General features: G+C 41.7%; 1 protein-coding gene across 2 annotated transcripts in view; it reads left to right on the top strand.

The window, feature by feature from the left end:
* TBX15 (T-box transcription factor 15) overlaps window positions 1-24,728 on the top strand; it is a 718,941-nt gene that overhangs the window by 539,335 nt on the left and 154,878 nt on the right. For both annotated transcript variants that reach the window (XM_044071487.1, XM_044071486.1), the window contains exons 5-6: window positions 14,130-14,297; window positions 19,540-19,604. In XM_044071487.1, coding sequence (XP_043927422.1) covers window positions 14,130-14,297; window positions 19,540-19,604 — 233 coding nt within the window. The remainder of the gene's footprint in view (window positions 1-14,129; window positions 14,298-19,539; window positions 19,605-24,728) is intronic.

The raw sequence follows: 24,728 nt of genomic DNA, 5'->3' as shown, positions 1-24,728 counted from the left end.
CCAGGTTATGTCATGAAATATGACCCCTACTGCACATGATGTGTAGCAATCTGATATATCACTGGCTTGTTATCAGATACGATGACACTATTTATGGTGTACAGCAGATATGCACCACTTCATGCACGACATATGTAAAAAGGTTGACAGAGGTGTGGCTGACAGCACATACACAGGGCCAGTATAGACATGTTGCTGTGATAACCTCATAAATTTACCATTGTAACAGGGTTTGTTGCAACATATGTCCTATGAGGGATACGAAGTCAGTAACTGTCACTGCCTTCACCATCTACAGACTGCAATCCTCACACTACCTTCTGCATTCCACAGATAGCTGCACCGTGGCTACCACATGAAACCAAATGCACAACACTGCCCAGTCTGTAGATGACCCTGCAGATGGGGATTCCTCATATACATGGAACTGACATGGCAGGTATTGCGATGTGTATGACAGGCATATGCAGACAAACACTGTTAAACCAACATTACTCCAAATGCAGTATAGCAGCACTTACAGTCTGTAGTCAGGTCAGGCACATCCCCCTGCTGTCCGTTGCCCTCTTTCCACAGTGTATGTTGTTAGAGATAAATCCCCAATCCATCTGAGATGTTGTTTGCCAAGCAACAGATCTAGTTCCTGTTCACAGTGACTGAAAAGGGCCAACACCACCATGATGTTCCTAGGTATTGGAGTGTGTTTCCAGCATTTGGCTATGGGAATGTTACCACAACTGTTCCACATTCAGTCAGCTAGAGTAGGGTTGCAATTTATGCAGAGGCCATCAGCTGATCATGAGCATCACTTAAAATACACATGCTTCTGCCTAAGCAAAACAGGTGTGGGCCTCCACATCCAACAGAGAGGGGGTGGGGGAGGCAGACAGGGGCAAATACATGTCAGGGAGGGGTGGGAAGAGTACAACTGAAGCATGTTTGCATCACACACCTACCAGCACATGGGTAGCAATCCCCTGACACCTATAAAGTGCTATCACAGTTCGATGCAGTTATTGGATGCGTCACATGGGTTACCTGCTATGGAGCACTCAGAACATATATGTGATGGTGAGTGACATTTGCAACAGGGATACGGTAGATATACATTAGGTGATGTACTCGTGCCTGTCTGCATGAACAGGTGCCAGCATCAACACAGGCACACTCACACAGGAATGCACACACAGTGACAGACTTGGAAGGGCCAGGAGTGCAACTCATCACTAGTGGGATTGCCACAACACATTAATGTGCAGGTATCACATGCACCACACAGGTCATATGGAGGTCGTATGGGCAAGGTATATGAGGAGGTGTCAGACATCAGACAGCATGCTTCAGTATGCCCTGGGGGGTTGTAGTGAGTGTGAATGTGGACATACGCACCATACAACACACACACGAACACACAGTATGCCAGTTCTGACATGCATGGGTGTATGTATGCACAGTTGTGTGGTGGTCAACTGTGCCAGCAGGCTGTACAAGGGTAGACAATGGGTATACCTTGGCATCAGGCCACATGGCAATGGTCTGCATTGTGGCTCAGGCCTGTAGTTTCTGCATTTGCCCACACAGGTGGGTATTGCATCCCCCATCCAGTCACCAGGGTGACTATTGTGTGTGGCCAATGCTGTGCACCACTTGCCATGTATTTGTTCCTTAGTCCATGACATGGATGGTGTCTGGGATGTGCACACCTCCCACATGCATGTACAGTGACATGTGCTACTGTACCTGGGATATCTGGCCCATGTTGTGAACACAGATTATCATCAGATATGCCAGTCTTGCCCACCTGTGTCAGGAACTGGTAATGGGCAGCAGGTTTACCTGCACCTACATTGATAGCATGCAAACAGCATTCCCTGATGTCAGTGTCTTCTGTCCATACAGGGCATGTTGTCAGGCATGGTATGTCAGTTGTGAGTCACATTTGAAGGCACAGTGGGGTTGCTAACTGTGATTGGCTGGCCTTGATGTCACACGTATGGGTATGGCTTTGCACCCCAGCCTCTCAGCTAATTTACATCTGTTATCCCTGCATGGTTGACATTGTGATATATAGTAGGGCCACCATAAAATAAATAAGCAAAACTCCCTCTCCATTGCCCACACTCACAACTACCTCTAAACAGGATACAAGTTACAAACACACACACACACACACACACACACACACACACACACACACACACACACACACACACACACACACACACACACACACACACACCTGTCATGTTTGGGAGTAGAACCCCTACCTAACTAGTCTACTACACTACACCACCATGCAGTTATAGTATGTGCTACAGGCATTACTGAAGTATTTCTTCCCCAAAGGTGTATTTCACAATGAATGACATCAGCAGGATTGCCAAAGTAGGGCATTTGAAATGTACTGCAAGTTAGTAGCCTATACTGCATTGCTCCATACACAAACATTGAAACACAAACAAAACATCCAGAACTGCCATGGATGGAGATGGAACCCTACCACAGTTCTAAATCACACTACAGCAGTACGCAGTTACAGGACATGCTACAGAGATTACTGAGCTACAACCTTCCCAGAGGTGTATTTCTAAGTGGGTGACATCAGCAGCCTTGCTAAAGTTGAGTATATGAATTCTAAGGAGTGTGTGTACCCTAAAAAGCATTGTTCTCTATTCAGTCAAAGACAGACAGAGACACACAGATTCACACACACACACACAATTGGCAGGTCTGGTGTTAGAATTCCTACCTATCTACTTCATCACACTACAGCAGTATGCAGTTAGAGGGCGTGCTATGGAGTTTACTGGGATATAAACTTCCAAGAGGTGTATTTCTAGGTGAGTGAGATCAGCAGCCTTGCCAAAGTTGAGTATATGATTTGTATGGAGTGTGAGTAGCCTAAAAAGCATTGCTCTCTACTCAGTCAGATGCACACACGCACACACGCACACACACACACACGCACACACACACACACACACACACACACATTCACAGTTGGTAAGTCTGGGGTTAGAACACCTACCTAACTACTTTATCACACTACAGTAGTATGCAGTTACAGGACGAGCTACGGAAATTAGTGGGCTATAATCTTACCAGAGGTGTATTTCTAGGTGAGTGACATCAGCAGCCTTGCCAAAGTTGAGTATATGATTTGTACGGAGTATGAGTAGCCTAAAAAGCATTTCTCTCTACACAGTCAGAGACAGACAAACACGCACACAAACCCACACTCACACAATTGCCATGTCTGGGATTAGAACTACTACCTAACTAGTGTATCACTACAGCAGTACACAGTTATGGGATGCGCCATGTAGATTATTGAGCTACAGCTCTCCCAAAGGTGTATTTCACTTTGGATGACCTCAGCAGGCTTGTCATAATACTGCTATGGGGAGGGCAGTGTGTGCATGGGCCATAACCCATTCATGTAGGGGTTGACATGCCACATGCGGGTACCCATGGTGTCATATGTCACAGGTATGTGTATACAGCTACTAGATGACTACTTCCTTGTACAATCATGTTGCACAGCTGGCACTTGCACCACATAGTCTGTCATGCTGATAGATACTGGTGGCTAGTATCTGCAGTGAGTGACATCTGCAAATCATGTGTTTGGGGCCCTTTGGCTGTGTGCTGGGTGGGACAGGCCCGGATGGCTCCTTGTCACGGTCACCCTCTTCCACACATCTATGTCTGTCTACCTTTGGCTTATTATAGTGTGTTGTCCTTACATATATGTCTGTATTCCTATCCACTGTGTGTGCAAGCCATGAGTGGTGCATACTGACATGTGTCTGCACTATGAACTGCGACTGCCAGATGTGTCTGGTCCACTGGTGTTTGCAGATATGGCCTTCATGTGTTTAAGTGTGTGAGCATGCCCAGTATGACCTTTCAGTATGTAGTTGACTGACATGGCCTTTATTCCTCTAAGTGTGTGAGCATGCCCAATATGGCCATCTGTATTGCATGTGTGGATCAAGTCCAGGTAGTTTGTACTGCGGTGCTGACCTTTGTGTTGTACACCAACAGGTAGCATGCTGTGTCTGCAGGGTATCCATCGGTCATTTGGCATTGCCTGTTGCTACATTTCTGCATAGCGGGAGGGGGGGGATACGTGACTTGTTTCTACATTTCTACACAGGAGTGGGGGGGACAAACCTGACTGTTACTATAAGTGTACGCTGGATGGGGGGGCACACCGGACACTTGTACACATTTGCTAGGACTGTACTGGTATGTCAGGTACTCCATTTCAGTCTGTAGTCTTACCTATCATGCTGGTTAGAGGCATACCAGTGTACAACAGATCTTAGCTTTAATTACATATATATTAGTTTCTGACTTCCTAGACTTCACAACTTACATCCAACTGCCTGGCCTGCTGTAGTCTGTCTGTGTAGGCCTGGGGGTGGGGTTAACCATAGGACTCATTCAGAGGCCATAGTACAGCATTTCTTTGTGTTTATCTACACCTGTCCTGCTGGCTGAGACTGTTGTTGGGTATGTGAACCTTCCTGACTGGCATGTGTGGGTCTTATGGACACACATGTCGCTCAGCCAATTTCCTGCAGTGGGTTTTGTCACCCTGTGTAGTACTGGTTACTATGGTGACTCCAGTATGTGTTACAGATGTCATGGTACCACTATGGGTGTCTACTGTCTGCTGCCTTAACATTCGGCCACCCAATTCCTTTGCATTCTCACATCCATACCATAGCAACAGGTAACAACACATTCTACTTCATTTGGCAATTGGTAGGTTGATTGATTTACATTGAGGGTGTTTCAGACTTGATGATGGTGCTGGAGGGCTGCCTATGTTGGATGCACATAGTACACTCCTTATACATGGTTGAGCACAGGTAGTGTCATGTTTGGCATCCCTTTTACTGTCTGTGTGAGTCAGAGAGAGGTTTCATTCCCTGGGACTTTATTGTGTCAGTGCATATGCTATGCATTGCCTCTTTGCCAAGACCAGAGCATACTGGGCACGCCTCCTTCTGCCTACTGGGGCAGGCTGAGGTTGTTCCTCCTCCGAGTCACTCTGTGCCTGTACAGGCCTTGGCATTGGTGGGGGGCTGTGTGGCCCTGCCCCATGCTGTTCCTGCTGCAGCTGTTTCCACAGGATCATATTGTGTAACATAGCACATACCATAACAATTTGGGTACATGTAGCTGGTGAATACTGCAAGGCTGCACCGGATGTGTCCAGACACTGGAATCGTGACCTGAGCATCCCAAAAACACACTCTATTATATGTCTGGCCTGTGCGTGTGCCTCATTATGGCATTGTTGTTCAGGTGTGTGTGCATTTCTGATGGGTGTCATCAGCCACAGCTCCAGTGGGTACCCAGCATCCCCCACTAGGTGACCATAGGGGATGTCCACATTGGCAAATCTGTGGTACAGCTGCGTCAGATGCCATATGTGTGAATCATCATAGATTCCAGGGCAGCCAGCACACACATTCATTATAATGCCCTGGGCATCACATATGACCTGGCAGTTGGAGGGGATGCCCCTGCAGTTGATGTAGGCCCTACCCTGCTCACCAGGTGGTGCTTTGATGCGTAAGTGCATGCAGTGTATAGCACCCATTACCCCAGGGTATTCTGCTATTTGGTGAAAGAAACACATATTGCTGGTCTGTACTTCACGTGTGTTGAGGAAATATACGTGCTCACTGGCATGTGCTGACATGGCATCCAGGAACTGGTGGAATAATCTGGATGCTGATGCCTGTGAGATCCCCATGATATCCCCAGTTGTGCTTTGGGAGGTACCTATGGCTAGTATATCTAGGCCTACACATACCTTGGTATCCACTGGGATGGGATCCCCTTGGCCAGTTTGGTGTGTCAGGTGTCTGCCAACACAGCTCAACAATTTGCTTTAGGAGGTCTCTGTCCAGCCTATAGCACTCCACTATCTCTAGCTTATGTAGCCCTTGGTAGGTTACCCTGGGTCTGTATACTCTTCTCTGTCTCCTCACTGTGGGTTGTTTGGCAGCATTCACACCCTCGCCACCCTCAGCCTCTTGCACATGTTGCTCTATATTGCCTGATGCAGCCCTTCTCATTTTGTAGTTTGTTTGTTAAAATTTCCCCACTTGTATACACTGGTGGTGTAGAGTGTGGAAAAAACAGAGGGGAAGGTGTTTGTTTAGTTTATAGTAGTGTTCTGGGCTGGGCTGGTCTGCTGCCTGTGTAATTAGCTGATTCTGATACATTTCACCTGTCAGCTCAGCTAGTTCTCCTTGATTACCTTCCTACTGCTGTTTTCCCTTCCCATTGCCTCCCTGTTCAAATGTGCACAGAGCTGCTACTTCCTGGTTTAACTTGTTTTTTCTTCCTGCAAAACCCGGTGCATGGTGCGCACACCCGCTTACACTTTGTAAAGGGTGCTGGGCAGGTTTAGACACACCCTTAGCTTAGCTGTGCTAAGCTAGGAGCAATCCTGAGCCATAGGGCTCCAATCCACTTACAGTATGCCTGACATACCCCCCCCATGATGTCACTTATATCCTAGTTTTACACCCAGCTATTTATACTCTTACACTCTTGGGACCTGCTTCACACCCTGGGAAAAACTTGGATTCACTATCCTTCACCTCATTTGCATAAGATTGCCTGCTAATGCATAGTTACATGTCCCACACTGCGCATCCCCCCTTAGCAGCCATTACTCACTGGCCAGGTTGTCTTCTGCCTGCCATTGACTTGCATGGCAGACTACTGCTTTTAGTTAGAATGTTTATTTTAGGTTTATTTTATTATTTTCCCCCGATCCCGTTTCCGTGCCACTGCCCTATGCTTCAAGGATGTGATCGGCGGACACATCGTAGAAGTTGTATTTTGTACATTTAGCATTGTTTGCAATGCCAATGGCCTTCTACTTGGCCATTGGCATGCTTCCTCAATGCTATGCAGCCTTTATTTGGAGCTGTCAAAGCTCTGTTTTTGAGTTTGCAGTACCGTGCTTGGTTACTAACCAAGTACATTTCTGCATATTACGCTAGTCCTGCACACCCTGATTCCTGCTTCCTCATAGGTTCATAGGTTCATAGGTTCATACTAGGCTATCTGCCCAAGGGCATTTATAAGCCTAGCCCATAGTTATGTGGCTTTCGCCACCCCTGTAGTTTGAATAAAAACTATGCCTACCATTTTTCTGTGCCTCTGTCAAGCAGTGACACTGAAGTAATCCCTGGGGTATATCTGCGATCTCCCATCCATTGGTCAAGATTCCTCTTGAACAAGGCCAGCGAGGTGCTCTGCCTCACATGTACCGGGATTTTGTTCCACAGCATAGGGAGTCTCTGGGTGATGAATCTGTCCCTCCAGCACGTTCTATTTATAACCGTGTCAAGGTTTAAGTCTCTCGCCCTTGTGGTTCTGAGGGATCTAGATTTTTTGAGGTGAAGCATATTCATCAAATCTGGGTTTGACATGGCCTTATATGTCAGGCACAGGTCACCTCTGAGCAAGCAGTATGAGACTGAATAGAGCTGGAGTTCTTTCAGTCGGGCAGCATAAGACATATTTTTGAGACCCTTTATCCTTTTGGTGAGGAACTTTTGGGGCCTTTCAAGCTGCAGCAGGTGTCTGGTCAGATACATTCCGAACAGGGCATTGTACTCAATCATAGGTCTAATGAGTGATGAGTACAGGGGGACAATGACCTCCCTTGATCTAGATGTGAATCCCTTCATGGTCAGGTGGGCGATATAGAAGGTTTTCCTAACTACTTTAGCAACATGAGTGTCAACGAAGGCTACTGTCAACTTGGGTCCCCAGATCCCTGATGACTTTTTCTGTGCTCAGTGGATTGCCACCTATATGGTAGCTAGGGGTAACCTTGTTTTTTCCCGAAGGGTATGACTATGCATTTTTTGGCGTTTAACTTCAGGCCATGGCTCTGGCACCAGTTATCCATTTCTGTGAGGCCCTTCTGGAGGATATCTGTGTCAGATGTGTTTTCGACTATGGCGCCCAGTTTGCAGTCATCTGCAAACTTTGTCAGCCATAACCCTCCTGTGTTTGCTTGTACTTCAGAAAAGTAGATGCCGAACAAGAGTGGACCCAGGACTGAGCCCTGTGGGACACCACTTGTGACAGGCTTTGAGTCTGACATGGCTCCAGCAACTCTGACCCTGTGGGTTCTGTCACTTAGCCAGTTTGCAACCCATCTTGTGATGTATGGGTTTACATTCAAGCTGATGAGTTTTTCGATGATACCTGAGTGGGGTATTGTGTCAAGGCCTTTGCCAGGTCGAGGTAGGCTGTATGGACTGCCTTTCCCTCATCAATGGCCTTGGTGACTGTCTCGAAAAAGTCAACCAAGTTTAAGAGGCAGGATCTGCCTTTGACAAAGCCAAACTGGGTTGGATCCAAAGTCTGCAAGTTCCCTATGTCTTTATTATGAGTTCCATTATGATCCTCTCCATGGCTTTGCAGATAAGGCTTGTCAAGCTAATGGGGCGGTAATTTCCAGGGTCTGTGGAGGCACCGCCCTTATGAAGTGGGACCACAGATGCCGTGCGCCACTCCTTGGGTACGTATCCTGAGGTGAGGCTAAGATTAAACAGCTGTCCTAACTGTGGGTTTAATTCCTCGTTGAGTTCATGAAGCACACAGCCGGGGACACCATCCGGTCCCATGGATGCTGTGTTTTTGCCTTAGTGAGGGCACTTCTCACCTGGGCGTTGGAGATGTTTGGGGGCTACAATCCTCTGGAATAGATATCTCTCCTTTTGGGGAGGGGAGAAGTTTGCACTGAACCTGTCAGTCAGTATGTTAGCAATGTGTGTAGGTTCAGTAATTTTCACATCATTTTGAACTAATTCTGAGCATATCTGGGAGTTTCCTCCTAGGTTTCTAACATAGCTAAAGAAGGCCTTATGATTGTCTTTAGAGTCCTTGGCGATTTTTCTCTCAAAATTTGCCTTGGATGATTTTATGAGAGCTCTTAGTTTTTACTTATAATGATCAAAGGTGTCTTACCTTTCAAGGATTTTGCTCTATCTTGTAGTAGCTTCCTCCTTTTGTTGTAGAGCTTGTTTATGGCTGGGGTCCACCAGACTGGATGCTTGTCTTTGGTACAGAGAGTCTTAGTTTTGTTTGGGATTGCCTGATCCATGCAGTCCTGTAGGTGCTGGTAGAAGGCATTTGTAAGTGATTCAGTGGTTTGAGTAATGTTTACCACTGGCTCAGGGGCCTTAAAGGAGACCACACTAGTTTTTAGAAGTGTGAAATCGGCTTTTGAGAAGTTTTTCACTGTGGTCTTTTTGTTTCAGGTGGGGCGGGATGAGGACCACCAGCGAGATTAGTTTAAGATCTGATGACACCAGTGAGGGGTAAACATCGGATGTTGAACATTTTGATCCCATGTTCGTGATGATGAGATCAAGTATGTTTTCTCCTCTTGTGGGGATGGTGACTAGTTGTTCCATGGCATTTGAGTTTATGAACTCCAGGAATCTTTGGGTTAGAGTGTTCGGGCTTGAGTAGTGTTCCCAGTCTATATTAGGGTAGTTGAAGTCACCTAGTATGATGGTGTTTGGAGATACATTTATCCCCTCCAATGTTATCAGGAAGGCCATGTGAGGTTCCTGAGTTTGAGAGGGTGGCCTGTAACATGCTACAAATTGCAGAGCAGTCTTGCCTATGGTTAATTGCACCTGAATGGTCTCCGATGCATCGTGCGTTGCCACCAACCTTGAGGTGTGGGTGTCCTTTATGAATATGGACACCCTCCTTTCTTGGTGTTGTCCGGATTTTGGGGCGGAACGCATGATATGAGGTGAAACCTGTTAGTGCTGGGGTGCTCTCAGGAGCCTTGAACCAGGTTTCTGTCACAGCACAGACATCGATGTTCTCCATATTGAGAAGGGCCTCAGTGCGTGCATCTTGAGAGTGAGACTTCTGGCATTGAGCAGCATTACCCTTAGTTTTTTCCTTTTGGTGTTCTAGGGTGGTAGGTTTAGAATTTGAGCCTTGCCTAAAAAGGCACTATGGGGTGGCAAGAGCCTTTGCCAATATCCGAAGCCCAGGGTGACAGGTGCAAGCCGTCCCTTGTGAAGCAGCGTGGCTTGTCCAGCATGTCATCCCAGGCAGACAGACATTGGATCCCCTTTGAATGACACCAGAATTTAAGCCAATTATTAAAGCTGATCATCTTATCACTGTATTGTGGCATCATTCTAGGTGAAGGTAGGATACTGCTCAAGGTCAGGGTCATACCTGCCTGGGCTACATAATCAGAGAGCTCCTCGATGTCCCTTTTCATGTAGTCCAAGGAGGTATGTCTCAGGTCGTTGACACCAGCGTGGACAATGACTGAGTCACTTGTACCTGCTGTTGAGAGACCTGAGTGCTTGCGTTATGTGGCGGATTCTAGCGCCCGACAGGCAGCTTACTGTGACCTTCTCCTTACTCAGTCTGGTGAGCGGGACGTCAGTGTGTCTGACTATGGAATCACCAATGACAAGTGTGTCTGGCATTTTGTTTGGCCTTAAGGGCTGTGACTGTTTGACACTCTGACTGTGTGGTCTATGTGTTGCATGTGTTGGGTCGTGAGGTGGTAGTTGTTTGGGTGTCTGCTTTGGTGGCCTCTGCTGTTTTGGTAAATTTTGATCAGAGCCTCAGTATGTCTTTGTGTGAGTATGTGTATGATTTGAAGTTGTGATGGTACCATGTGTGACTGGGTATGTATTGTGTGTGGTTACCTTCTCCTCCTGTCTGGTCTTGCCAGTCCTATGTTGAGAGAGCTCAGCCTCCAGTTTGGCCGTATAGTTGCATCTCTCGCATGTATTTGTGTTTTGTGGGAGGAGGAGAGGATTGTCTGTGTACATGAGGCAATTGTAACATTGCCTCAATATTCCCAGGTTCACCAGTTGAGCTGGAGAGGACACTAGCAACTGATCCTCGACATACTAGAAGTAGTAGATAAAGAGACTTTCAAAGGACTCCGGGGGAAGTGGGTTTTAGGCTGGTGGGGTACTATCTATAATAAGAGTGCTTTATCAAGGTGCAAGTACTGTAGGAGTAAGTGCTAGGCTTTACAGATAGAGAATAGTCTACTTGGGAATCAAGTAGAGATGAACTTTTCAGTTATAGGATATGCTGGTTAGATCAGCAGTACAGCTCGAGGAAGGTAGTTCTAAGGGAAAATTTGAAGAGTGGAATTTAGATGGCCCGAATAGTTAACCTTGTTTAACCGCCGCTGTTCTTGTGTGCAACAGTGGCAACTCCGCTAAATCAGCTAACGCTTAGTGTGTTTTATAGCAGGGGCTGAAGGGAGCTAGGAATTGGCCCAAAACGACCAATGGACTACTAGTTTCTGGCTGAAACTTCACCAAATCGGACAGAAAGGCCGCTCAGTGCCTCCCACTCCCACTGGTAAGCAAAGAAACTTCCTCCTCCCTAATAAGGCAATGGATCAGTAACAGGAACTATAAACAAAGCCCAGGGATCAGCAACTCTGAAACTGGACTACTCTAGTTCAGTAAGGCGGAAAACAATAGATTTTTGTTTTATTACAGAGATAAGGAAAAAACAGACAGTAAATGCTATAAATGCTGTAAATCGGCTAGCGACTTTAGTGTGTAGCCTACAGAAACAATTTGCAACAATTAGTAACTTAAAGTGCAATAAACAGTGTAAAATGCAGAAATCACTTAAAGTAGCAGTAAAACAGGCAAAATGCAGTCGCTAGCTTAATAACAGTGGGAAAGCCACAAAAATACTTATATCTGGTAGAAAGTCACTCTTTTAGCTCTCTGCTGCTTGGATCACTCTGCAGGCCACCACGAGGATCTGTGCTGAGTTGGTACAAGCTGGAAAACGCGTGTTTAGCGTGTTTTATAGCAGGGCGCTGAAAGGAGCTAGAATTGGCCCAAAACGACCAATGGACTACTAGTTTCTGGCTGAAACTTCACCAATTTGGACAAAAAGGCTGCTCAGTGCTTCCCACTCCCACTGGTAAGCAAAGAAACTCCCTCCTTCCTAATAAGGCAATGGATCAGTAACAGGAACTAAAAACAAAGCCCAGGGATCAGCAACTCTGAAACTGGACTACTCTAGTTCAGTAAGGTGGGAAAACAAGAGATTTTTTTTTTTTTTACAAAGACAAAGAAAAACAGACAGTAAATGCTATAAATGCTTTTAAGCGGCTAGCACACTTGAGTGTGTTAGCCTACAGGTAAAATTAAGCAACAAATAACTTTTAAGAGTGCAAAACAGTTAATCAACACAAAAACAGTTTAAATAGAATGCAGAGCTGTATAAACAGGCTAAGATGCAGTCGCTAAGCAGTAAATATTCAAAAGCCAGAAAAAATACTTAAATCAGTTATAGCAAATACAGTTATAACAAATGCTCTGAAATATACTGTATATTTCCAATATGTTTGAGAAGGACAGTCAGAACACAAGAAGGTTCAGGCAAAAAAGAAAAAAAAAGTTTTGTTTTACTTTTTGAAAAGGGAAAAAGGAGGAACAGAAGGCCTTATCAAATGTTCTCTCTGTATTAAGAAGAATGAGCTAATGACACTAGATTGGGAGGTGTGTCACAGTAGGGGCGGGCAACTGCAAAGCCACCAAGTATAAGAGCAAGACACCAACAGGGAGGGAGGGTGGGACAAAATAAAAGCACTACAGAGTCAAATTAAATTTTTTAAACAGATAAGGATATTACGCTAGTCCTGCACACCCTGATTCCTGCTTCCTCGATGGCAAATTTACCTCATTTGCATGGTTTTCACCTGCAAATGGGGTGATTTGCATATGAGGGCTGGGGACGTGCAGCACTACTGCTACAGCACTCGTGCATGTCAGACGTGCACGTTCGTGGATCGCTCGGCCACCATATTTGCAAAATTTCATCTAACGCTAATCATGCACACCATGCAAGCTTTTGAGAATCCGGGGGGGGGTATAGTTACATTTCAGGTATGATGTTTTTAATAAAAGCAGGGTATAGTTAAATTAGTAGTTTTCTAATTTGGATACATGAGCCTATGTAGTGCTGAAGTAAAACAATTTGAGTTTGATACTGTTTAAAGAATAATTAGGTAAGTAGATCTAAGTTTAGATGTAGAAAGTCACAGACCTCTATTAGGAAATTATGTAATGAATGAGAATATTTCCTAGGTTCAGATGAAATTTTGGTAAGGGTTAGTATATTAAAAACAATAAGGGGGTTTTGAAATATAATATGGAAGAGAAGAGATGCTGATGCCTAATTATACTGTTTGTTTTTTAATGACACTTACCTCACTTAGGATGAAATTAAAAAGGTAATGTTACAGCTATTAGACTTAAATGTTTATATGTGAGGAAATGAAAATAGGCAGCTTGTAAGTGACAGCAACAGTGTAACGGTAGAAAATATCTCAATTTTAAATTGTAAGTAAAATTTGAGGCAAGTGGTTTGGAAGCTAGTAACAGAAAGTTAGATGTGAATGGGATTAAGGCAAGTGATTGCTAGGGTAGAAAATGAGAATTATCAGAAGTAACTTGTCATCAATATAAGTAAACAATAAAGCTCAATTATATCAACTGATAAAAGTTATATGTGACTTAGCATTCTTCCATGTCCCATTTTATCACAATGGTAAGTCAAACAGTCAAAATCACCTAGTGGTGTAAATACCCAATAAACACCAACATTTAAGTTAGACTGATTATGTGACACTAACACTGTTAAAACTGATGACACAGATTTCTACCAGTTACCCTATGGAGGGTTCAGGTCTGCCTAAGAGTTATTTTATGAATGGAATGTTTGTGTTCTTTCTATAATTGTGTGGGTTTTCACCATGCACTCTGAATTCTGTGCTCCCTGAAAAGGGCTAAGAATGGACCAAACACATTAGAAATAAATCAAAGAACCACAGAGAATACATCTGAAAAAAACGTGTCTTGAGTGCAACTATATTACTGCATTGTTGAGACATTTAAGTTTATTTTAAAAAATCTATATGGGCCAAATCATTAACAGATGAATGAAAGTTAAGATGTCATTATATTCCTTAATTCTGGTGCACATTTTTGTATAGACGTGAAATATTGTCATGACATAGACTCTGTTTTTCATTATTTTTCTCACAGATAATTCTTCACTCTATGCATAAGTATCAGCCACGGGTTCATGTAATTCGAAAGGACTTTAGCAATGAATTATCACCAACAAAGTCGGTTCCTTCAGGTGAAGGAGTGAAGACTTTCAGTTTTTCTGAAACAGTATTCACCACTGTTACAGCGTACCAGAATCAGCAGGTTTGTATTCACCCTGGGCTATCTGTTAACGCCAGCTTGCATGGCTGGTTCATTATCATCTTAAAATCCAATTGCTTAACGCAATGCTAGCTTGTTTGGTGCTTTTGTACAGTACTGTATATAGACTTACATTGACAATAGTCTAGATGAAAACAGAACTGCCATCCTACGCAGGTACATATACAAATTCTACCCTTTGAATCTTGAGTATTCTTCTTGGAATCAGCTTGAATGCGTCCTTCTCTAATATTTTATAAGAACACAGATGTCTGATAGTTTAAGAAAAACAAAATAATCAAGGAGCAACTGACTACACAATTTCAAAATTAGCTACCATTTTTTGGACTATGACTTGAAGGAGGTTTTGCATAAGTCAGTTAAGAAGTAACATTAATTCACTGAATCATATGCCAGTATTCCGCAATTAACCTTATGGTGTGTAACATTTTTTTCTAAGAGTGTACTAAATTAATATGCTAATCACACAATAGATAGGAGTTTATGTTTCACAGCAAATACAGTATGGTTGGGTTTGTTGCTACAGTTACGAACTGGCAAATCTCCATATATATTTTGAGGGAAAACACACATTTGTATGATGCATTTCTGAGTAAAGTATATAGCAAATTCACTATTGTAAGACTAATTTAATATCTTAGGAAATTATCTTAAACTGCATTGTAAATATTGTTTATAAGAGATATTACATTAGTATGCCTAAATAAAATAATGATATTTTGGAAACCATGTGTTTCCATGATGAGAAACATTTCAAATATCAGAGTATTATAACAAGGACATGAAAAGAACATTAGGGGAATAATCATTGCCTTTCTTTAAGGTACCACAATAAAAGTGCTTCTGTATCAGAAATGTAACCATGAACTCTCTGTTCATGGTGTGACTTTAACTGCCCCTTTATAAACTAGGAAATATGCACTGCATCTAATTCACAGGTACAACAGTTTCTGGTCTTTATCAACACAAACGCCATAGACCAAACAGTGTTCACTCCAACCAGAGGATCAAACATACTGGACTTAGTACTCATGAACATGGGAGGGATACACTGGATGGAATCCATTTTCTGAGGTAAGTACCACAATCCCACCTTAGAAAGGGTGAACAAGCGTTAGACTCATCACCACACTCCCTGAATGGCTGGGACCTTTGAGTCATGCTTGTTGAAGCTCTAGGGATGATAAATTCAAGCCTTAAAACTCTCTGCACAATTGCAGATGTGAATGAGGGGATATGTGCTAAATCTAATGGTTGATGTTTCTTTTGAGATTTCCTCCAGCTGACTGATACAGACTAAGGTTGCCACCTTTCCAGCTGCACAGACTAGAGCAATTTGTATGGAAATGTAATTTTGCAGGACTAATCACACCCACAACCATTGCAAAGAAATGAACTTTACTTTGTTATGAAAACAAGGGGACACATTTATAGAATCTGAGCCGTATCTATTGTTTTCAGTTATGTTGAGGTGCTTTGCATACCAAATAATTGCAGCATGTTACAATTAGAGGAAATTTAGAAAATATGTCTGCTCTGAAATCTCAGGACAATTGCCATTTCTTTATGTTTTTCATAAGACATGACTTCCCAAATAAGGACTTAGTCAATATAAATTGTTAAGGTTTGGTGTATTCAGGTGGGCTTTGAACCCCTGCAAAGGATCTTTAAAGGTAAGGCAGCAAGTTTTGAAAATTTCATGGATTTCTGTTTGATTCTCAGTTTATTTTTCGTAGCATCTGTATTTGTGTAATTGGGTTTCACACTTCTGCTAGGGAATTGCTCAGTAATTCTGGTTGTCTGTGTCCTAGTTAGGACTCTTCCCTCTGTAACTTGCAGCTGACTCTGTTTTACTTTTAAATGTGTACAGCAGTGAAAACTTTATTGTATCTAATAACCAGGTGCTTTGGAAAAACTATATATTCAAAGTAGTTTTCTAGAAACTATTAGTGTACTAATGTTATATCAGTACTATGTAAAATCAAGAATACACTCCTTGAGTAAGACCCATGAGTAGGCTAATTGGATAGAGATAACTGGTGCCAACAGAGCTGCTCTTCCTCTGTTTTGGAGTAAACAGTAACACAGATTTTTTGTAAATTAAAACCATCAATCTATTAGTTGTTTGCATTTGAAATATATCAGTGCTGGCAGCATTGCAGCCTCAGCAATACATTAATTTGCAAGTCAGTTGGAGGATGTCCTTGTGACCAGCTTCAAATGGACCATTACAGTGGTTTATAACTTCTACTGTACAAGCATCTGTTCAGCTGATGGCTTAGTCAAACTGAAAGTGTTGCTATTAGAAGGCTGGCTGAAAATTCAGAATAAAAATAAAAAAAAAACAAAAAAACAAAAAAAAACTGGCCCTGTACCACAAGAAAAAAAAATACATTGCCATCCTGTATATCCAAACATCCTTGTTAAAGAAACTGTATACCGTAGCATACCATACCATACCATACCATACCATACCATACCATACCATAGAAGGGTCTATATTAGATCAGCAAATGCTTAAACAAGTGAATGCTGATTGATCTACCTTATTTTGGTGAAAGTTAGAAATATCGAAGCAACAGAAACTCAAATTTTTTCCTAGAGAAAGAATTTGGTTGTCCGTTTCTGTTGCTTCGGTATTTTCATTGCTGTGGTGGAAAGTTATGGGTCAGATTCAGGTAAGTGTGCGATTGTGTGGATGTGAGTGTTAGGGTGGGTTAGGTGAGTTAGGGTTAGGGCTCGGGTTAGGTATGTGTGCGATTGTGTGGGCATGAGGGTTAGGGCGGATTTAGGTGAGTTAGGGTTAGGGAGCGGGCAAGGTGAGTGTGCGATAGTGACGGATGTTAGGGTTAGGGTTTGGGTTAAGGTAAGTGGATAGTTAGTGGTGTGTGCATAGTTTAGTGTAGGGTTAGTTGTCAGATTTTAGGTGTATATGTGTGTGGATTTCTGTTTGTTTGGTGTGCTTGTGTTGTGTGTATGTGTTTTGGATCAGCGATTTTTTTCCCTAGGAAAAAAATCACTGATCTGACAGTTCAAGATTTTAAGCTTTTGCTTACATAAGGTCGATCAATCAGCGTTCGCTTTTTTAAGCATTCGCTGATCTAATATAGACCCCCATACCATACCATACCATACCATACCATACCATACCATACCATACCAAAGCATACCATACCATACAATAACATACCATATCAAGTATCCTGTGGTATGCTTTGAGTCTCTCAACCTCAATTTTCCCACTGTTTGACTTTGAACATGTCACTTAACTAGGCAGTGCTGTTGGACTGTGGCTGAAATGGGTCCCTGTGGATGAGTCTACTTACCCTGGTAAACAACAAACAAACAAACAGTCAAACAAATAAGAAGAACAGAAAACCAAACAAACATATCAAGTGCAGAACAACAATAATCATGGAGAGTCTGTCACTGATGGCAGATATCACCCACTCCCTCTGATATTCACCCACTTAGGATTTATCTCCATGGGCAAACTGCACCAAATATGGTTAAATCAAGATTTGTCAGTTATCAGGATATCATTTTTAGTATAATACATATGAAAGAATTTTTAGTATAATGTGGAGCACAATCTTATTTAGGTAACCTGGTAGAATTCCTGTTTGGCATTTGACGGTGATCTTCTGTTATACATTTTCACTGGCAGTTTTTCCATGTTGAATTATTTTTAATATATAATAATGAGCTTTAGCATTTTGCATTCATTGGTTATATTACTGTAAAATAAATACAATATATAAACTTTTTAATGCATACAGTTAAACTGGAACCTCATTTGCTTAATGGGTGTTTAGCAGTAAAGCAAGCATTGCAGTTTAACTATTGTTATTTCAATCTGTTGCCTTTGAAGTCTGACTCCATTTGACACCCAATACATTGCATATATAGTCTGACTCCATTTGACACCCATTACATATGAAGTCTGACTCCATTTGACACACATTACATTACATTTAAAATCTGACTCCAGTTGACACCCATTACATTACATATGAAGTCTGACTCCATTTACCTCTCAACCTGTTAATGCAAAAATTCTGGACAAAGCTTGACAAAATGGGGGTACAAATAGGGACATATTTTAAATATTGCTCTTATAAACTTAGAAAGTTGCTAGAGTAACAGGATTTGTTTTAATATATATATTTTCTGAATGATTTGAAGTCTGAAACTCAAATGTATGTCATTATTTAGTGACGTAAATCCTGACATCATTCCAGTGATTTGCCAGGAAAAAAGAGAAACAGGCCAAAAATATGAGCCAAAAATCTGGGCATTCTGTGAAAATCTGTACAGTTGAGAGGTATTACATTACATAGGAAGTCTGACTCAATTTGACACCCATTATATTACACATGAAATCTGACTCCATTTGACACCCCTTACATTACATATGAAGTCTGATTCCCTTTGAGACCCAATAACTGGCATAAAATCTTTCTCAATAATGTAAACATGCAATTCACAAATACTGTACATTTGCTTTGCATTTCTTAATATATATCAGTATGATATGAGAACAGACAGCACCAAAGGTTATGCTTACGTGTTTTAATATTTTTGGCTATTTTTATTTATAAACATTTGTAAATTAATAAATATTATTTTTTTCAAAGATAGGATGCTCATATATGGAATGAAATACAAACTCTGTCAAAATAGACAACTGAATTCTGTGCAGTATATTAATAAGTATTATGGAATAAATCATGCATTACATACAATTAGATGTCTGAATTCTTTGCAATATCACCAAAAACTATTTTCAGATGACTTGTGACCACAGCGTGGTTAGAGTGCCACGAAACGTTTCTTGCCACTCATTAAATTCCCACTTCAGCTACACATAGTAGAGATGTTCTTATTTTCTGAAGCATTTGCATTGTCATTTCTTTGAACTTTCCATTCTAAATATGAACTGCTAAAGTCCAAGCATTATTATATTAAGAATAGCTAGGGCATTAAGCTTTAATGCATTAAGTATATGATGAGTGGTTTATTACATAGTAGACTGGGGTTAAGTTTTCCATTTCATTCACCAGGTCTGATTTTATTTGCATGATTTATTAATTCTATGAAAACTTCACAGCTGTTTTGTAGAAATTCCTCATTCAGTACTGCATGGACAAGCTTATGCTGAAATATACACTTTACAGTCCTGCAGTCATGTAGATGTTCTCTTCTTTCTATCTTTTCTGCCTAGATTACCAGATTAAAAATTGATCGGAACCCTTTTGCAAAAGGATTCAGGGATTCAGGGAGAAACAGGTTTGAATTTTTACATTTTCTAAACAAATTAGAATACAGGTTAATGATGTTATTCCTTGCTAATAGCACTACTTTGTATTGTCTGCAGAAATATCACCTGCCTTATATGAAAACTTGAGAAATAGTTGTTATTCATATGTCTGCTGGCACAAAACTAATTGCATTATGTATATGAGTCCAGAAGATGCTCCATCATTGTTGGTTCTGTTAAAGGTCAGCTCTTTGTGCTTTCTGTGGAAGTGGAGAAACACAAGAGTTGTAAAGTACAGACTTTATACCATAAACTGGTGCATCTGAAACTTATTATGAAATGCCATGAAGACTAGGGTAAATGTGTTTCAATTCTGATTTCAAGAATTAGGTTTATAGAACTGTGAAACAGCATTATTATTAAAGAAATAAACCCAAAAGTATTTTTTATGCTGTAATCACCTGTTTGGTTCAAACAAGCTTGTATTCAGGTGCAGCAAATTTACCTCCATCCTCCCATCTTTAACAATATTCCCTTATCTCAGATTAGCACAACTCCTTCTCTATTCCCAGGTCACCTTCTCTTTACTAACATAGTTCTTTACATGGTTGTTCTTGTTCAGTGATAGACCTGAAATTGTAATGAACTGATCTAGGCCTCATGTTTCACTTGTGACATGCAAATGCTTATTGCTAGCCTTTTCTTCAGTCATCTGGATGGCTGATTATTTCTGTTAAGTTTAGGCCCACAGACTCCATCCTTCTTTGTTCTTTCTGCTTACCACAGTAAAAGTGGCACTGGCTTCTGTTATTGATGCTCTGTCTATACACTCCAGACCTAAGTTGTTTTGTTCAGACCAGCTCCATTTACACATCTGTCTATAATATTTATCTGGCTATCTATGTATATAGCTATATATGAGAACTAACTTTAAATGTGGTGGTACCCTACTGTAAAATAAAAATATATCCTATACCTACCACTGTTGTATATTAACCTTGCATGCATTAGCTAGCAGTCTACCATGGATTTTATCCCCCTTTACTCTCCTAGGCTCTTTCTCCCTCCTCTGAGTGCTTGTAGCTTACCATTGTACTTACTCAGGTAGGCCACCAGGTGGCATTGTTCAACCACTACCTATCTTTTAATACAAGTCAAAAGTACTGTAACTGTTCTATTAATTTGTCACTGCCCTGTTTTAGCCCTATTAATACTTACTATATTCTACTAAACTGTTACTGCCCTGCTTTCAACTCCTATCACCTGTCAACCCTCTGCATCCTTCTAATTTCACACACATAGTGCCTTATGCCAGTACCTCCTTACCTCTGAGCTAGTTCTCAACTATACTGATAACCTTTCACTGGATTTCTTCCTTCTCCTTGGCTCTACCCATTCTGTTTGCCCTACGGGCTCACTCGGCTCCCCTACCCTACCCCCAATTCCCACCCACCCCCACTACTCCTACTTTTATTTCAACCACTCCCCACCCACTCAAGACAACCATCCAGTTAAAGCCTTCCCCTCTTTACTCCCCCTCCTTTTACCCACAGTCAACCATCCAATCAAAGCCTTCCTCTCTTTACCCCTCCTTCTTTCACCCCAGTAATTAAATACATCACTAATTAAATACATTACTCTTTCACTATCCTGTCTCATCCAACAGCTCTTATCTCCAACTACAAATTCTCCCATATTAAATACAATTTTCTAACCATGCTTTCCTTACTCTTCCTAACACTCTGAACCTCCATCTCCCTCCTACTACTTCTAACAACTTTATACCATGCCAGCTCCTATACCTCCAACCAGCTTCCACTCTCTACTCCTTAACATATTCCCACACAAAACCATCTCCTCCCTCATACAAATAATCATTTCTTTTCCATCTCCTCCTCTCTGTTTCAGCTCAACTCTCTGCACCTTTTTAATCCTAAAATTATTTCCACTACTGCTATGACACTTACTCTTAAACAAATACTAGACCATCCAGAATACCCTAAATCCAAACCAAAACACACTAAAATAACTTCCTTCAGTAACATCATCTTAGCTGGAGACATTTACCCCAACCCCGGACCAAACCCACCCACAAATAACAATTACCCTAACCTTTCAGCCCTCTACAATACTCTTACATTTTTCACACTCAATGCCCAGAGTCTCAACAACAAAGCACAACAGTTTCAAGCATGGCTAAGTGATAACCAACCTGACATTGTAGCCATCTCTGAAACTTGGCTTAAACCCCACATCTCTGACTCTGAAATCCTACCCTCTGGATTTCAGACTCTTAGATGTGACTGCCCAAAGAAAAAAGGTGGAGGCGTTGCATTAATCTATTCTAATCTACTTACCTTTATTCCCCTACCAAACCCCATTCTTAAATTCGACAATGCAAAACTAACAGTCGGACTATTAAAATGAATAATCACAAAAGCCTCTGTATCATTGCCCTTTATATCCCATCCAGAAATAACGTCTCAACCCTTGAAGACATACTCCAATGGGCCTCAGCTGAAATTAACCTTGAAACTTACATACTAGGTGATGTAAGCATCGACTGGAATAAAATCAACAGTCCCATATCCTCCCTGTCCATTAATATCTTTAACTTTAATAAGTAACCCAATCCATCACCAGACCCAATAAAACAAATCCCACAGGTTCCACTCTTGACTGGATCTTAGTCACCCATCCAAATAAAATTACCAACTCTGGCACCATCCCTGACTCTATTAGTGACCACCTCCCAGCTTTCATTTACCGTGCAGCCACCTCCCATCCACACCAACATAAATATATTCAGACTCGCAACTTTAGTAAATTTAACCCTAAAACCTTCTCTAATTATCACAAACGAATTGGAACATTCTAAAAACCCTTCCACTCGATAAAGTCATAGACCACTTTAATTTTACTTTCCTAAATGCTCTAAATTTCCTAGCTCCACCAAGGAAAAAAAGAATAAAAACTATAACTGCCCCTTGGCTAACCAAAGAAACAAATCAAATTATGCATCAAAGAGAAAAATCCTGGAAGCTTTACCAAAAGAATAAACCTCCCAAAACCCTTCTCCAATATACACAGCTCCGTAACTTTGCAAAAAAAAAAAATCTTCAAAGACAAAAAATCGTACTACACTAAACTCCAGTCCAACCATCCCCAAAACCCTAGGCTTTTTTGGAACTCCATAAACTCACTCCTCAACCCAGGCTCCAAAAATAACCCCTGTCCATACCCAAGTAAATCTGACCTCGAATTAGTCTCACTGTTCAACTCTTTATTTATAGAGTCAATATCCGACCTGACAAAAACTTTTCCCAACAGCAACCCGTCTCTCCTACATTCCACCTCATCTAAGTCCCTAAATAATTTCTCCCTATGTTTGAGCTTAAACCTGTCTCCATTAACTACATAAAAAGACTTCTATCCAAACTTAAACCCTGCTCCAATGCACCTGACAGCATCCCCTCTTCCTTTCTCAAGTCTGCTGCTGATGGTATAACTCTCCCAATTAGTAACCTAATTAATAGATCCATAAAGGAATCCAATGTCCCTAAACTCTAGTGTTCTACCTTTATCTTCCTCTCCACAAGGGAGACAAAAACACTAACATTTCAAACTTCTGCCCTGTAGCTCTTCTCTCTCCAGTCTCCAAAATCCTAGAAAAATGCATCCACCTCCAACTTATGCCTTTTCTGACTAAAAAACAACTTCTTACCCCTACCCAACATGGCTTCTGACCAGAACATAGCACCATAACAGCTCTACTCTCATTCTTAGAAACTGTCAATCAAACTCGAGATTCTGGGAACTTAGTATCCACAGTGCTCCTAGAGCTCCCTAAAACATTTGATACTGTTTCCCATAAGCACCTTCTAAGTCAGCTCTCAAAACTAAATCTCTCCCAAAACACTCTTTCCTGGTTCTCAAGCTGCCTATCAGATATATCTCAGGTGTGAAATGGAAAAAAGGCACCTTACCTTTCTTACCCACCCTTACCGGAGTACCACAAGGGTCCATACTCGGACCAATGCTGTTTAATATCTTTATCAGTAACTTTCACTCTGCTATTCCTAATGCCAAAGTCATCCAATATGCAGATGACTCTACACTTGTCTGCTCTGCCTCCAACCTCCCTGAACTCCTATCTAAAACTCAGAATGCCTTCTCAACTACTGAGATCTAGATGCACCAAAATCACCTTTCTCTCAATGCTAACAAATCTAAAATGCTTCTATTCACCCCCCCTCCAAAATCTTTCTCTCTTGATAAAAATTCCTTCCAAGTCCTTAGCCAAAGCAACTCTCTGATCGAAGTTATTCCCTTTGCCAAATTACTCGGTGTAACTATAGGCAAACACCTCGAGTTTGACATCCATATTCAGCAAAATATAAAGAAAACCCACCAAAAACTAGGTATGCTATACAGGAACAACCACTTCCTCTCTACTTCTACCAGGCAGACTCTGGCCTCTTCCAACCTCCTTCCCTCCCTTCTGTACAGCTCCCCACTACTAACTAACCTATCCTCTTCCATCACTTCCAAACTTGAAAGCTGTTATAACAAAATTTCTAATTTGCCACCAAAGCCAAACATTCCCCTCATCACTATGTTACCCCCCCCCCCCTCAATCCCTCAACTGGTTAGAATTCACAAATTACCTGAACTTCCTCCAGCTCACTACAGCACATAGACTAATATTTAATTCAACCAAATGCACCAATCTAACTAACATCCTTCCCCCATACACCCCAAATAGAACTCTCAGATCTGAACACCAAAACTTAATTACTGTCCACAAACCTAAACATCCTGCTGGATAATTTCTCCTCTCTTTCTCCATAGGTAAGAAATGGAACTCTCACCCTTCCACACTAAGGACAATGTCAAACACAAACAACTTCAAAACTCAGCTTTACACCTACCTCTCCTCCAAATGGAAATGTAACTGCATTCTCAATGCCTAGAACTCTTTAACAAATGCCCCTGGGAGGGTATCCTCCTGAGTTCCTAAGCACCTTATAGCTGGCTATAACCTTCTATAGCTAATTCCCATATGATCTCTCACACTCTGTAAATATTGTAAATAGCTTTTGACTTTAACTGTGTGAATTGGTTAAAATGTATCCTTACGATATTTTTCCACT

The sequence above is a fragment of the Protopterus annectens genome, chromosome 5.part0 (genome assembly GCF_019279795.1).
Source record: "Protopterus annectens isolate FY-2018-M chromosome 5.part0, PAN1.0, whole genome shotgun sequence".
Lineage (NCBI taxonomy): Eukaryota > Metazoa > Chordata > Ceratodontiformes > Protopteridae > Protopterus > Protopterus annectens.
This window is presented reverse-complemented; position numbering and strand designations above follow the sequence as displayed.